Raw genomic sequence first — 16,804 nt, forward strand, 5'->3', positions numbered from 1 at the left:
AGGTGAGGGTACAACCCCCTCTTACAGAATGCAGAAGAAGAGGTAAACCACTGAAAATAAGCAGCAGTCCTGAGGCGGAAGGCAAATAAAGGAAGATAAACTCAAATGAGTCTATAAACTGCCATGAATGTTCAGCCTGGGAATGAAAAGAAGGTTCCTAATTGCACAGCAAGATCTGTCATCTTCAGTAATGGCTTGATCTACAGGAGGAAAGAAGAAAAGATGCAAGATGTAAATGTTTTTAGGCTGGACTAAGTTCACAAAAGGGATTATGAGAGCCTGCTTGGGAAAGCAAGGAGCTGGGTGACCCAGGAAGTCTTTTCCAGCACTAAATTACCATGAGACTAACATAGCAAGTATATGCTGTCTACATAACCACAAAGAACAAAGGTTAAAAGTTTGCTTTAAACCCACACAGCCTTTGGAAACCAAAAAGCTGGCACTCTTCCTCCAGACTGAGGAAGTTTAAGAGCCTTGGTTTCAGAAAAAGGATTTTTAAAAAATACACATTTTGAAGTAGCTTGAACTCCAACAAACTGGCATGTCCTTGCATTTGCATGAGGACAAGTTGTTCTGCATGGTGTTCCTATAAGGAGACACAGTGAGAGGCGTTCACTTAATTGTCACATAAGCACAAGTGTTTGAAATCAGTCGTGCATTTCTCCTTAATAAGAGACACAGGAGAGTGAGCAATGCAAAATCTGAGCTTAAACTAATCTAATTACTTAGTCCATAGTAAGACAAACCACAACAATGACTGCCAGCATTTCCACTCTCTTTAAGCTGCCTGCATGTTTTAAAGCCTACTCCGATGAGCCTTTCGCCAATTAAGTTTTACTTCAAAGCCATGTTTCCCAAACCAATTTACAGCTGTTGCTAGAAAACCCAAGGATTTCTGCAAGTACACTACCAGCTGCAGTGAATCTGCAGTTGTCATTACCAAATAAAAACGTCAAAGAACATTTCTGCCCTTAAGCCATTACAACGTTTTGCTTAAACACCACCCGAAAAGTCAGAATTTCGATCAAACATTTGAGTGACAGCACAAGACAACAGGAGAGGACAAGGAGAAGGCTAAAATCAGTGCAGAACCCTCAGCTGCAGGCAGAGCAGGCAGCGTGTCCGTACCGTTTGACTTGATGGAAGGTGGAGGATGTGGAATTGAGCGGTTCCCTGTGGAGGCCAGCTCTGCAGGAACTCTTCATGGTAACGACCCCTCCGGCTAAGGCACGTCGTCGTCACAGCCAGTCCATCCTGGGCTACACCCCAGGCTCCCCCATCAGCTCTGCCTGCCCCACACTCAGCTTCACCGTGTCTCTGCCACCTAAAAACTGAACAGAGAGCTACATGAGGAGATCACAAGAGCAGATGATCAGGACATGGACTTTCCCATGAGAGAGAATAGATATAAATATAAATATATACAAACACAAACATGCTACACATGCATAGATATAAAAGATACATATTCAGATATAAAAAAATTTAACATCATCATGCCAGTGTTGCACCTGGAGTTCCTGAACACCACCAAACACAAATGAACACGTCCCACCACAGCCTGTCTGCACACACAGAGTTTTTTCACCTTATATCCACTGCAGCTCTACCTTGGCACCTCCCACGGAACACGCTGTCTTCCCAGCTCCATGTAAACAGGACGCACAAGATCTCTCTGCTTGTTAGCACCACATCAGCCTTTTGGAGGGAAGTAGCTGCTAGCAGTGAGATTTCAGGCTGCCAGGAGTTACGTTAGCGCTCTAATCAAAATAACGTGGTGGATTTTATAAAAGGACAGAAAACATGTCACCACCGCAGCCTTCAAGCCTTGTGAAAACTGCCCTGTCTTTGCATCACATGCAGATAAGACAGATTACACCAGAACAAAGCTGTTCTGCAGTATCTCTTGTTCTCTCTGGGCTGCTGCCTTCTCCACCTTGTCCTTGGAGCAGACACCCTTACCGGCACTTTAACGCACTTTGATGGAGAAAGAACAACAACCTTCAAGCTGGAACATTAAAGGGAAGAGTGACACAGCAAAAGAGCCCTGGAAAACCTCAAACACTCCAGCCTGAGCTGCCAGCAGATTGTTTTAGAGACCGTTTGCTTCCTCTCTAGAGGGCTGTGCACAATGATGCCGTAATAAAGGAATGCCATTTGAGGATGCTAACTATGGAGCTGTGTCCCCAGGGGAGCTGTGATTTAGTGCAGCAGGTTGTTCTCTCCTTTTCAGCAGCTCTGCCCAGTGTTCCTACTGCTGTCCTACCCTTGCTTTTGCAGAGATTGAGGCCTCTCACACCACCCCCTTCCCAATGCCTCCCACACAGAAGAGCCCACACTATGCCCAGCCCTGCTTCACTGGTGTGGGTCACAAACAACACTCCCACTAAACACTCCTGGCCTGGAAAACCTGCTCTTGGTAGCCACACTTGCCAGGGAAATGATGAAGGATGAACCTTCCAGGCAGGAAAAACAGAAGCTGGTTTAGATCCACCTGACTTGATGTCTCCTACAGCAATTCCACAGTTCATCTAACGATGGCAAATAAGAGGTTAAGCGTTTGCCTATATTTGAGTAGCAGGAGCCTAAAATAATATATAAAATATTATATAAACACATTCCAGTCTTCATGAAGAAATCTCTGCTGAGCTCTACACAAGGCTAAGAAACGTGTGGGGTGGAGGAGACAGAGGCAGGGCAGTGGCAGAGCAGGAGGAGGAGAGCATGTCCTCTGCTCCAGGGATTCAGGCAGACCAGGAATTAGGCTGCCACGATCAGCAACAGCAGAAATTGAAGCTTTGTAGTTAAACACCATTTTCATCAGACTACCCAGAGTCTCTAACAAGCACCTACCTCTATGAGTGAAACCTAGGCATAAAACCAGGTGTTTCTGATGTTCTCATGCTGTAAAGATATATATTCACAAACAATAATTCACAGAGAAGAAAAAGCATATGCCCGGTGCTTTAGGAAAATCAAACACAAAATCGTTACTTTCCCATGAGCCATCACTAAAAGGCACTGAAATCCTGACTTTTCTCCAAGCTTTTGTCTGGCTCTCCTTCTGGCTTTACTAACACTAGCATTTCAAACTCAGCAGGAACTGTATCACAGAAGCATGATTATATCCACACCCAAATAAATGCAACCACATCATTTCAAGAATGCCACTCACTTTTCCAACAGCTTACACCCTTGCCATGGATCCCTGGTTAAGAATACCACACGTTTTGTCCTAGTCCCACTCCTCTGGAGATCAATTGAGAAGTAAAAGATAAAAAGCCATACAAAGAATTGAAACTCAAAGATTTGTTTGCAGTAAAGAGCTCGAGAAGCAAAACCATCAAGAGAAGTGGTTCAGGTCAGGAGCAGCCAGAACCCTGATCCAAGCACACGCATTGTCTGGTGGGATTTCGTGAGTTTAGGAAGGGACCAGCAACTACCAGAGGGAAGCAAAAGCTGACAAAATAGACACAGCCTAGTTCAGATGGGCACTGCAGCACAGACCCAACCACAGCTCCATACAAAGCATGCTTTTTCCCCCCCTCTGTAGCTGCTGGGCTATAGAAAAGAGTTGAAATAGACTATTAATGCCAGGCAAGCTCCTGACAAATTCCTACTGTGTGAGGAGTAAAAAGCTGTGCTTGTGAATTAAAAAAAAAGGAAAAGAGAGGGAAAAAAAAACAACCCAGCATTTAAGCTAGCAGATATACTTACTGCCTTTTAACTACCACTGTTTCTGTACCAAGGCTGATCCTTAGCAGAAGGAGCTGCAGCCGATTTAAGTTTTGCACAGAGTCAGGTACAGCCCAAAAAACTGAAATACAGATGCACAGAGAAACAAAACAGAAGAGGAAGTTAAAACCCTAATCATGTTCTTCTCCCTCTCTGAAACCACCCCCAAACATATGCCTTTCTGCACAAGATGTGGGAAGGACTCTGGTTTTGGCAGCAGAAAGCATCACATCCTCTCAGCCGCTGACGGACTCAGGGAACGAGCTCACAAAATTCCCTGTCTTATCACCAGGTTTGAGCACTGCTGCAGCCTAGAAAAACAAATGTATCAACCCAACCAGGCTGCAGTCAAGGTCTCCCCATCTGTGTAGCAATTCACCACAGCTTTTGATATTTTGATTAGTGCAAGTGTGTTTTAGCTGTAGCAACAGTAACTGATCAACAAACCAGTTCAAAGGGTGGGCACATCCTCTCAGAAAATTTACTTTCTTGAAAGGAGGCCATGGCCTCGGGACTGGATCTGAGCAACAACTGCCCTGTTGGTAAAAACATGTGTAAAAACACATTTGACCACCCCACCTCCATGCAGGGCAAGCTTTGGGATGTTCCATAGGGATGTCACTCTGGATCAGCTGGGCAAAAGCATCAGCAGGCTCAGGATGCAGAAGGAAGCAGCAGCAAGTGTTTCAGAGCAGAACTCAGAGGAGTTAACAACAAAAACAGTCATTAGGGTGGAAAAAGTCAGTGCTAAGGCTTTATAATATGATAAGGGTATTTGTTTTCTTGCAAGAGCCAGGTTCCATGTCCATTCTTCCACAATGGAGATCAATCTTAGGTCGTTATATGATCCTTGTCTCCAAAAGAGTTAATTCACCAGACATGCAATTCTGCCATCCCCCAGCCAAGTCATCCCTCCCTCTCCAAACAACCCTCAGGACACCTCTAACAGCACCAGACTCTCCTAAGCAAGAGGCTTTGCCACTAAGTCTTTTCCCATCCCAACATTCCCACTGGGAAGGATCCCCAGCAGCTCCCAGGCTAGGTCTGAAATGAGGTGATTGACACACCAGGTCCTCAGCCCCTCAAAAACCTACAGGAACACACCATTTCTTTTTTAACCACTCTTCAGGTAATATCTACATATTTAAAACACCTAAAGAACTGCCTTTTAACCCTAAAGGAGCCATCACAGGCATCATTTGCCTTGTGAAACCTTGTGTGCTCAGCTTCCCCTGTGATGGCCCATCAGATCTGGTATGATCTGATCTAAAGGCAATGGAACTGCCACAGGGGCTCCAGCTGGAATTAGTGTGGAGGAGTTTCCTGTGTCTACTCCCACACCAAAAGCAGCTGATGGCACTTCTGCCAAGCATCAGGACCCAGAGCGGGCAGAACAGCAGGACCTGGTTACCAATGCCCTGTGCTCGTTTTCCCACCAAATTCACTCCAGCTCTTCCTTCCCAGAGCTCCTCCAAGCTCCCATCCTTGGATCCCACCAGACAGAGCAGCAATTCAAATGAAAACAAAGATTCCCATGTAAGCAGAACCAGCAGAGGCCACAAAGACAATGAGGGGTCTGGAGCACCTCTTTGATGAGGAAAGACTCCAGGAGCTGAGCCTGTTTATTCTTTCACACATTCCCCTTTCTCAGCACTGCCTCCCTGTCTGATTTCTCACCTGAAGCCTCCCAAGGAGCTGGACCAGGCAGAATTAACCCAAAGTGGTCAGCTCCCTGAACCCATTTACCCCTGGCCTGGCAGGAACTCACAAAGCCCAGCAGGACAAGGTTCTCAGAAACTCAGACTGCACTCAGCCATCTCCAATCCACACCTGGAATCATGCTGGAAAATGTGTTTGCTACAAAGTGGGTTTAAAGTCCTTTCAGTGGAAAGGAACACTTCTGAATGCACCGTGGGCAAAGCGCAGAGCGTTTCAGAGGCAGGGAAATGAGCATGCAGGGCTCCAAGGCAACATCTGACTCCTCAGTGCTGTCAAACAGCACTACTTGCTGTACTGATAAGCATGTGAAATGCTTATTCCAATGAAGCACTACAGGGAGAACCTGTTTTCCTTCCAAGACCACGTCAAGAAAGAATGAAAGGCTCCACATTTGTGGTTCACATGCTTTCTCTCTAGGTGGGGTAAGAGTTGGAAGGACTAAGCTGTCCTCTCAAACAGAAAATCTCAGAAGGGAAAAAGAAAATAAAGACAAGCTCTGCTGCACCCTCTTAGCCCTGCATGAGTATTGGGAAAAATAATATTACAAGTGTTTCCCTTGTTCAGCTATTCCTGAAAGGTTTCAGCTGCCTTGCACAAATTGGGTAAGAACATCACTCGCTGCTCAGCTGGGAAGAAGTTAAGAACTGGCTCATTAGATTTGTTCTGCCTGCTCCAAGAGGAAAACAAAACCAGTAAATCCCTCAGTGGGCAGCGCTGCTGCAGCTCTGGTGACAAACACACGGGGCTCACACATCACTCTGCTTTCTAGAAAGCTGCCTTGGCACCCCTTGGCATTGTCACGTGCCCCGAATGACAAACTGGGGGTGGCAGAGCCCCTGTGAGTGGGGCTGTGGCTGCTGCACCCTCAGCTTTGGGCACGGGCAAAAATCCTCCCTGAACTCCCCACACTCGAGGCCGCACGACCCACGAGCCACAATCTGAATTATTTAGCCTATAAAACTCCATCTGTTTGGCCATGCAGATTGTGAATTAATGAAAGCTCAGCTGAAAGGCCACTTTCTTGGGGCGAGAGGAAGGAGAAAGCTTCCAGAAGCCTTCCTGTTATAGAAGCAATAGAGCTGGTTCCAAATATAGTAGAGCAGCACTCCCAGAGCTCTGGAGACGTCATGCCCTGGTTTTGTGAGGCTGAGGTCTCGCTGGATCGCTCCTGCACATGCAAAGATGGGTGCAAAGGACTGCAAGATGCAGAACTGGCGTGAAAAGGGAGTTTCAGGACAAACACCAGAGGCAGAAACCCAGACTGCCTCTACGAAAGATCAGCCTGAGCACCAGGAGAGAGCCAACCTGCCCCACTTTAGAGAAAGCCAGTCAAAAACCTGCAAGTAAAATCCCATCTTTTTCAAGAACACAACATAAGCTTGCTAAAAAAAAAAAAGTCCTGACCATTATTATTATTATTATTATTATTACAACCCCAACGTGGCAGATTAGGATTGCCAACAATCATTTCATCACCCTGTTTTTTGTGGTAGCAGGGCTCCTGGCTGGAAAGGATCACTGCACTTGACTCACTTTGGCACGCAGAGGGTGGATTTGTTTTTGTTGTGACAGCTCATAAAGCGACCATCACATGCCCTGCCTGACAGAAATTCCTCACCAGTTCTCCAGGAACAGTTTGTTAGTGACCCATTTTAATTCCCAAAGTTTCCTTCTCTTGTTTCAGGGCGGATCTTTGTAACACAACAGAAATAAACTCAGTTGCAAAACTGATTACAAAGTGTATCTTTGTGTATCTCTGCATCTGTGTACTCCAGCATAGGACTGGCCTTTTGATTGGCAAATAGTAACAAAGTAAAATGCCACCAGGACAGCAAAAATCTCACACAGGACACTACATAGGGAAAAAGGCTCCATGCATCATGGCACAAAATGCACAGGAATAATTGCTCTTGCACATCTTCCCATGGGATATGAAATGGCTTCTAAAACACCAGAAAAAAACTTACAGCTGACTTGTAAATATCCAGCAAATAAATAACTACAGTTCCTTCTTTAGAACTCTAAAACAAGGAAAACCCCACAGCAGGTGACTCAATGTTAAGCAGTAATTTCATCAGCTTTAAAACTCAATTCATTGACAAAACAGGGCTTTAACAGGTTTCTATGGCTCTACCTGGTTTGGGCCAGCCCTTGGGTTGCTAATTCTCCTTTCTGAGACCACCCCATGCTCCCTGATCACAGGTCCAGGCCTGCACAGTGCAGCAGAACAAGGGACAATTCTTTTTTTTTTACTTCTGTGGAGTCCTACCCTTTCACAAATAGGTTATTTTGTCCATTTCTCTGTCCTATACCACTGTGGATACTTTTTCAACAGAGACAGAGGCACAAAAGACCCCCCTAAAAACACTCCCCAAAAAATCCCAAGCAAACCAAACCCACACAGACACACGAAAGACTCAAAGCAGAACCATGCAGTTTCCTCCACGTGGATTATTCTGCCAGTCCACTGCAGGGCTGAGAGGTCCCAATATCCATTAGGCATCTCTAAAGTGTCCAGATTTTTCCTAAAAGTCTCCAAATCCAAATTCAGCAAACCTTACTCAGCAGCACAAACACTGGATTAAATATAATAGAACCAAAAAAGAGCTGTAGAAGTAACTGTGCCATTACTTGCAAATATTTGGATAGGCTGGATAAGGCCTTAAGCAACCTGGTGCACTGGGAGAAGTTCCTGCCCATGGCAGGAGGTTGGGCTGAGATGATCTTTAAGGCTCCTTCCAACCCCTTAACATTCTATGATTCCATGATTTCTGTCATTCAAAATGCCCAAGTTTTTCCTATCATATTCCTGAATCCACTCTATTCTCACATAAAAGCATTTTCTGATATTTTTAGTACCAATGTCTCATGAATTGTCAAAAAACCTTAAATCTTCTCAAACTTTTGTCTAAAGTAGGTCACTGCTGGTGCCCCAATGTCACACCTTCACACAGAACTATCTTCCACCTTGGAAGGACAATGCAAAAATGCTGAACTCAGAAACCTCAAATTTACAGGTCAGCAGTTTACAAAAAAAGTCTGCTTTGCACTTAGGGAAAGAGCTATCCAAGTACACCCAACTTCAGGACAGATTTCATGCAGAAACAAGTTCAAACTATTTTTCACAGCACATTTTGGAACAAAGTGCCTCATTACATCTGCAAACTTCCACCAGAACAGATTCCTTAGGAACATCTAAAAACAACCCACCCACCCACAAACAAACAGGACACACCACCACCCACACCCTCTGAATAAGTTTGGGATTCACTGGGCTTTCCAGCTGTGTCTTAAAAACAAAGCATAAAAAGAACAGGTTACAATCTAAGACAAAAAAAACTACCAACCAACCAAAACAAAACAGAAAAAAAAACCCCAACCAAACACTAATTAATGTGAGGTTCTAATTGGAGAAGGTCAGGGATACCCCAGGCCCTTTCCAGCCTGCTCCTCATGTCCCACCACAGGATGTGTCTGAGCCCATCACTGAATCAACTGGTTCCACTGGAGAAACATTTAAGAAAGGGTGAAAAACACCTGACAGAGAGACAATGAGGAAAACCCCACCAAGGCCAGAGAAGGATAAAGGGTGCTCCACGGCAGAGCAGGTCACGCCCCACATGGAGAGAGAATATTTTGGTTTTATGCTTGGTTCTTACTGTTACTTTACTATTCTAGCCATCAATAAATGTTATTTTTCTGTTTCGTCCACAACAGTAATCAGGAATCTCATGAACTTTATCTTGACCTTTAAGCTCTCTTGGCAGCGCTTCTGTGACATCTCCAAATCCAGTCCCTGGGAGGCAACAACCTCTTCTGGCCAGCCTGCCAGGTGGATGTGTCTGTCCCTGCAGCAGGGAGTCACCCACTACAATCACTCACAGCTTTTTATTAATGTCAAGTCTTCAGGAGGGGCAGGAATATTCCTCCTTGTGTGGAGAGTGGCCACTTCCCCATGTCCCTCTTTTATTCACTTCTGACTTCTTGTGAGAGGTGGTGCAGACCCCACTGGGATCTCTGATGCAGGGGGGAATTCAGACTTGTGAGCTCTCTGAAAACATCCTATTCCACAGAACCCTTGAGAGGTTCAGGTTGGAAGGGACCACAAAGTCCATCCAGTTTCAACCCCTGGTCAAGGGCAGGGACACTTTCCTCTATCACAGGTTGCTCCCAGCCCCATCCAACCTGGCTTAGAACATTTCCAAGGATGGGGCAGGGCACAGCTGCTCTGGGCACCTTGTGGGGGGAGAATCACATCCCTTGACCTGTTCTGAAGCAGCCCTGGACTCAGCTGTCCCTCTGGACTGTGAGCACACATGGCTGGCTCACAGCCCTCTCTTCATCCACCACAACTCCCAAGTCCTCCTCCGCAGGGCTGTCCTCAGTGACTTCTCCCAGTCTGCACTCACACCTGGCACTGCCCTGACCCAGGAGCAGCACCTTGCACCCGGACTTGCTGAACTTGATGAGGTTTCTCATTCCCATGAAGGCCACACAACCTTCTTACATTCTCATACAGCTCCTGGTGACACAGCTCCTCAATGGGGACACACCTTCTGGAGAGATGACTCTCAGCCCCAATTTCCTGGACAGGGAGCAGCCACTCTTTACAACCAGAGGCCTCCAGAGCTCTACTGCCACCAGGCCTCTTTGGGAGGGACCCTGTGACATCCTTGGGGCTGCCAGGAATGAGCTCCCCCCTCCTACAGCTCCAGGCCTGCAGCGTGAAGTCACGCAAGGAAAGGGAAAGAAACAGGACACCAGGGTGTGACAGCCAGCAACACAAAGCTGGAACCCTCACCAGTGACAGGAGGAACAGCACAGCAAGGCAGAGGAGACTCAAAACAGCACTTGGCATGACACCACGACCCAAGAGGAGCCCTGGACATCCATCAGCCAGAACCAGGCACCTGCAGAGCTCATCCTACAGACAGAGCAGCAGGAGCAGAACAGAGAGGGAACAGGGCACAGGTGAGCAGAGCTGGGCTCACACAAATGCAGGTGAACGATCCCAAAGCAGCATCAGGGTATTTCCCACCCTAAACTGCTTTGCAGCTTGTAAAAAATCACAGAACCCGTTTAAAGGGACCAGAAAGGACTTTGAGCAGCCAAAGCACAGACATGTGACACATCATGGGCTCAAGAGGAAGACAGAAGGCAGCCAAGAGGACACACTACAAATCCTTCCCCGACAAAGCATCACCTGGGTTTACAGAAATTCTCAAGAGAACATTATGCACAAAACATCTGCTGAACCAACTCAGCTTCACATAAACTCAGGGGTTTTGACTGGTAAACTGCACTAGAGACCAAAATCTTATTGCATGATTATTTCAAAGGACTGTTTAAAATCTCAGCTAATCTGGAAACCTACCAATTCCACAGATCTTTAATCTTTTTTCAGCTCTGTTTTTAAAGATTTTTTTTCCCCTATTAATAACTCAAGAATTACTGAAGTAAAAAATAGTTTGATATTTTCAGAGCTTTGTAGTCAATACACCTAGCAACTGACACAATTAAAATTTCAGAAATCCTAAGCATAGCACGAATTCCACTGTAATTCATTCTTAAGGAAAAAAGAAAGGCCCCAAAATAGCATTGAAATTTCAGTAAAGGACAACTTCTGCACGCTTATGAACTGTGACAACTTTTGCTTTCTGCTTCTGCCTTTCCCTTTTCACATTTCCTCTTCAAAATTCAGTCACACAGACCTATAAGAGGACACCAGATATAATTCTGGTGCAATCCTTTCCATGTTAATAACCACTTTGGAAGTACAAACTTTCCTAAAGTCCACTGGAAACACCAGAATCAGGTTTGTTTTACAAGACTTGAAACTTTTTTTTTATGAAAAAACACAGAAAACATAAAATCCTAGAATGGTTTGGGTTGGAAGGGACCTTCATGATCCCCTTGTTCTAATGCCCTGCCATGGGCAGGGACATCTTCCACTGTCCCAGGCTGCTCCAAGCCCTGTCCAACCAGACCTTGGACATTCCAGAGATCCAGGGGCAGCCACAGCTTCTCTGGGCACCCTGTGCCAGGGCCTCACCATCCTCACAGAAAAGAATTTATTCCCAGTATCTAATCTAAACCTCTCCTCTTTTATTTTAAAACTGTTCCCCTTTGTCCCATCCCTATCTGCTCACAGAAAAAGTCACACTCTTTTTCCCAAGTCCCCTTAGGCACTGGAAGGGTCTCCAAGGTCTCCCCAGAGCCTTCTCTTCTCCGGGTGAACATTCCCAGCCCTCCCAGCCTGGCTCCAGAGCAGAGGTGCTCCAGTCCTCAGAGCATCTTTGTGGTCTCTGCTCTAACAGCTCCAAAAAATAGCTTTATAATCAAGACAGAAAAAGGAAAAAAATACCTACATTGCTCTCTAACCCAATATTCCCACTGCTCCATCCAGCACAAACAGTATTTTCTTCTCAGAGTTTCCCTTCTTGGACAAAATGAGAAAATATGAATAAACCCCACCAAATCTCTAAGAAGTGAAGCAGAAAATAAGGAGCCCGCAGCTGTGGTTTAGAAGGGATGGTTTAAAAATGAGCCAGCTTTGGAGCTGGGGATTGTGACCCTGCTGTGGAAATCCTCAGCACTTTACAAACCAAATGTGCCACTCCAGAGTTCCCACTCATCCCCATGGCTTTCAACAACCAATTCTCTCCCAAAAGCCAGCTGCAGCTTGCCAGCCCAAGCCCTGAATTACCAAAGCAATCACCCATCTTGAGCCCTCACCCTTTGACATCTCTCACCAGTTCTCTACGAGCTTGCAGGAAATAATTTCAAACAGCTCCCTCAAGAAAATCAGTTTCAAGCCTTAGTTTTTTCCATCCCAAGCCATCCCTGCACTATTTCATAGCTCTGATAATTATACCACTGACTAAACCTCCAACTGGGAATAGCTGTTTTTATCATCACTATTAAAAACAGTCCCTCACACTGTTAGGAATCTGGAAATTCACTGGAGCTGCATCCCACCCTTCGGCCTCTCAAAACACTACAGAGCAATGAAAGTATGTGCTGAAACCAGAGGATCCCTGTGCTGAACACTCCTGTAATTTCTGGGTAACTGGAACTGCTTCCTAAGTGAACCATGGAGGCCTGGTTATTGATTTTAGCAGGGCAAGTGGCACCAGAGCTCTGAAAGTCAAAGTTTTCCATACTGGACTGGGAAAGTTTAGTTACTTTTAGAAATGCAGCAGTGACGTGCATGCTAAAAGGCTCCTCACATTCACCTAGTTTTTGTAGCTTTTATGGGTTTTTTTTTTTTTTTTAGCTAAAGTAAAAAGATCATCTGCAGTTTTCCTTTCCTAAAAGCACATTATCTTGGTTTTTACACCTTGGCCAGACGAGTGACTGACAACTCTCAGAGAAGTAGCGAGATGCAGAAAAACAAGAGTTGAAAGAAAAGTGGATTTCAAAAACAGCTTTTAATTATCTGAAGGTAGGGTTGCCAAGTAGACAGCAAAGAGGCTGTGCATCACTTACAGATGGGAAAATTCCCCCAGGTTGATTTCACAGCCAATTACAGTGGATTAACCTATTAGGAAGAATGAAATAGATATATATTTTTTGGTGGATGCAAGTTTCAACAGCTTGAAAAATCATTGCCACTGGTACTTTGATACACAGGATCAGCAATCTGTTTTATCACACTTCAAGTCATCACCATCCATAAACACACCCTACAAAAAAACCTCCCCCTCTTTTTTAATGCATCTTCTGTCATTATTTCCTTCTCAGAGAACAGCATCTCTCTTGGCTCCCGACTCTGAGTATCACTTCATATATCAATATTTCTTTTATTGCTGTTAAAAAGAGACATCTAACACCTTCAAGCTGTTTTACACACACCTTTGCACACACATATATTACTAGATCTGCCAGATGCCACCGTATAAGGTATTTGTCAAACACAAAACACCAAAGCACTGATTTTCAGCTTTCCAGGATCCCTCTGCTAAATCCTGGGTGTGCCTACTTTTGTTTGGTATCAAGTTCCTCCTGCTGGCTCCGCTGCAAGAGCAAACTACAGGGATAGTTAAGTTTTTCCCCACCACCAAAAACATCTGTTCCTTTTCTGAGCTCTCCATACTTCCTTCCCCTTGACTGTATCACAAAGCCTCTCTTTTCAGCAAGGCTGCCTTCCTGATAGTCCATCACCATTATCTTCTTGTTCTCTGCAGAGCAGCTTGAATCACTGGGTCCTGCAGAGCTTCCAGTCCTTTCAGCTCAAGGCCAGGATCTGAATTCAAGCATCATGATTTACAGAGAGGGTTGTTAAACTCCTTCCCTAACTCTTTTTTACCATTTCAGTTTCCTGTCCTGGGAGGCAACCAAACTGCTACAAGAAATGCCAGTTTCTGTTAAACGTCCTCAATTCCTGTGACACTGAGCATTTCAAACAATTACACTGCTTCCAAAACTTGCACTACAACAGCTTTTATCCCACAAAGTGCAGAGATGAGCAAAAATTACTTTAGCACTAAGAAGTGTGAGTTGGTTATTTGCTGCATCTCACAGCATTCCTAGTTAACATTCAGCCTTGGCACAACCCACCATCCGCTCAGGCACACAGCACAATGTCACCCCTCAAAACCCCACTGTTCAACCTAAAGGCACTTTTTTTAATTTTTTTTTTTTTAAGGGTGCATCAGCTGCTCACTGAAAGTGGGAATGCTTCATTTAGCACACACACACTTGTTAAACTGCTCACAGCATGCAAATAAAACACTGCATTGTGCAAAAGTCATTCAGTCTCCCCATCCGTAGATATGAGCAATGGAATCGGGGCCAGGAAAGAGAAACTTGGAACAACGTGCAAATATTTCAGTCCCTTATTCCCAGTATTCACATCCCAGGCTAAAGCCCATAGCCCTGTCATGCTGAGGGGTGACCATGTTTAAGAATCTGCCCTGTGCAGTGGGTGGGAAAACGACCATTATCTGTCTTGCCCCTGGACTGCACCCTTTTATTTGTAGTTATTACTGCAAACTGCCTTTTTTTCCAGACAATGGTTGTGTTATTATAGGTACCTTCATGCCGTGCCAAAGCACATACACACAGCAATTCAGAACAATCAGCCTTGTTTTCATGGGAGCAAAGGTTGCAGCCAAATGAAATGGGTGGAGATCACATTAAACAATCTTGGAATCTGCTAATAGGATATAGGAAAATGTGACCATAATGCAGATGCGGAGTTCCCCTTTCACCTTCCAATGTTATGGATAAAATAAAAGCTTTGGAAAACCAATTAAACTGTTTGAACAACATAAAGCAAGTCAAAGTATTCTCAGGGTGCTTACAAGACCACTGAGAGGTTCTTTAATTTTAAAACAAAGCAGTGCCCTTTCAAAGTTCTGAAACCAGAGAGCATTTCCCCACCCCAGAAATTATGATCTCTTCCAGCACCTGTTTTAAAGATATAGGAGACCTGCAAGTCCTCTGCTTCTCCATGGTGAAGAGAAGCCCATCAAGACAACTGTTCCTGTCTTAGAGACAGAATCAGCCCCTCCTCTAAGCGGGGAATTTTCACACTGAGGCACCTTGGTTGGTCAGCTGTAACCTGCATTCCCCTTGTTTGCTTTTGAGATGTGCATTAGTCAGCTTTCTCCTCCACAAATCTGATTGTGCCTCTGCATGATCGTGCACTGAAGTCATGTCCTTGAGCGTGTGACATCAGTCTGTTGCCATGGCAATGCACAGGGCAGTCCAAAATTCAGTATTATGGCATCACTGCGGGATCAGACAGCAGAACAAGCCAACGCCTGAGAGCTGGTTAATGCAGCACGAACAGCCAAGACATTTCAATCTAAATGTTAAAGTGTAACTGCACTTCATCACAAAATTCTTTATAAATATGCCTAGAAGCCTCAAGAAAGACAATCCAGAAGGTCACTGAACTGAAGAAACGGGTAAACCATCATGCATCACTAAAAAGAAGGGCAATATGTTTCCAAGGATGGCCACCAAGTATGAAGAAAGCTCAGTTCAGCTCTCTGAATAGAAACCACCATCTGTTCCTAAGGCAACACCAGAGCTGCCTAAAGACATCACCATCCACAGAGAAACAGGGATGGTCCCTCAGCACCCCAAACCAAGTGTTAGGTTGCACCCAGTTTTTCTGGAAATCAAAAGCTGGAGGATCACAGCACTGTCAGCCCTTTCAAAGGGACAGCATTACATAAGACACAGTTCTTCAATTTCAAGCTTTGAAGCAAAGATCAGCACATCATTAAACCAACCTCTAACAAAGCAAGGCAGTTAAAAAAGGGTGGTACCTTCCAAGAGTTGTTATTCCATGTAGGGTTAGACATTACAGTTCTGTAGGCTCCTTACACACTCACGAGAATGGCATTTCTGAAGAGCAAAAGGGAAGGAAAAAGGAAATTAGTGACACAGTAAAGGTATTAACAACCACTACCCAGCTCCTAAAACTCAAAAGATCCAGTTTGCCCAGAGCAAAGGGCACATGGGAACAAAAACCCATGCATTGCTGGTGTGGAGAACCACCAATTCAAGGTCTTCAGTGCTGACTGATGGAGTACACCCCAAAACCAGCCCAGCCAGAAGCCAATCTGGCACCACCAGAGCCCAGGGAGCACAGACAGCAGAGAGGAGGAACCAACAAGCCTCCAGAAGCCACAGTGGACCCCTTTCTTTACCTGTTCCCCTGTTCCCATCAAGCACATGTGTTTTGGGATCTGGGTGTGGATTCCCAGTGGCTGCTGTGACACCCAAATTCCCCAAACCCCTGGAGTGTCACTGCTGTTGCACGTCAGCTTCCACGTAACGCGGCCCCTCCCCGTACGCCTGGCTGGTTTCATTTTGCCTCCTTCCGCTTTCCCTTATTAATCCACGTGTCTCCAATAGCTCAGACAACACTTCCTTCTGCAGAGCTGACCTCCAGCCTTGCCATAACCCCAGACACACCCTCAGTTTCTTCACGCTGCCATTAACGAGGCACATGTTCATGTTCTCCACGTGGATGCAGCCCTCACCCACTTCGAACCCCTCCACCCATGTCCCTGGCTGTAATTACCCCATCCCTCGTTATCTAACACCCAGCACAAGCCTTGGGGCTGGGAACCTCTGTTTGTTTGGCTCTGCAGTGTCACACACCCCAGTGGTGTTGTATAAATAAATTCCACAACCTGTTTGAGCCTGAGCTTGATCAGAGACTTGAATTATCCCCGTTTCCAAGTGACTGCTGCAAATACCTTCGCTCGCTTACGCAATTGGCCACCAAGGCAGCTCCAGGGCCAAACACCACGACAGCCAACTGCTCCCAAGGGCCACAACTGCACAGAAAACAACTTAAATCCCTCTGCTTTTAAATATAAATTGCAGA

The 16,804-nt window shown here is 45.4% G+C and overlaps 1 protein-coding gene across 3 annotated transcripts in view; it reads right to left on the bottom strand.

Annotated features, from left to right (window-relative positions):
* Positions 1–15,819, bottom strand: part of FBXO34 (F-box protein 34) — a 28,117-nt gene extending 12,298 nt beyond the window's left edge. Inside the window, exons 1-3 of one of the 3 annotated variants that reach the window (XM_041413082.1) lie at positions 15,735–15,813; positions 3,718–3,817; positions 1,129–1,331 (exon numbers count right to left, since the gene is read on the bottom strand). In XM_041413082.1, the coding sequence (XP_041269016.1) occupies positions 1,129–1,205 (77 nt within the window). In that variant the 5' untranslated portion in view covers positions 1,206–1,331; positions 3,718–3,817; positions 15,735–15,813. Of the gene's footprint in view, positions 1–1,128; positions 1,332–1,511; positions 2,822–3,717; positions 3,818–15,734 lie in introns of those variants that run through there. The other 2 variants (XM_041413092.1, XM_041413103.1) reach the window with 2 other exon arrangements.
* Between the last annotated feature and the right edge of the window lie 985 nt (positions 15,820–16,804).

This window comes from Onychostruthus taczanowskii, unplaced genomic scaffold (assembly GCF_017590055.1).
Source record: "Onychostruthus taczanowskii isolate IOZ18803 unplaced genomic scaffold, ASM1759005v1 scaffold103, whole genome shotgun sequence".
Classification (NCBI taxonomy): Eukaryota; Metazoa; Chordata; class Aves; order Passeriformes; family Passeridae; genus Onychostruthus; species Onychostruthus taczanowskii.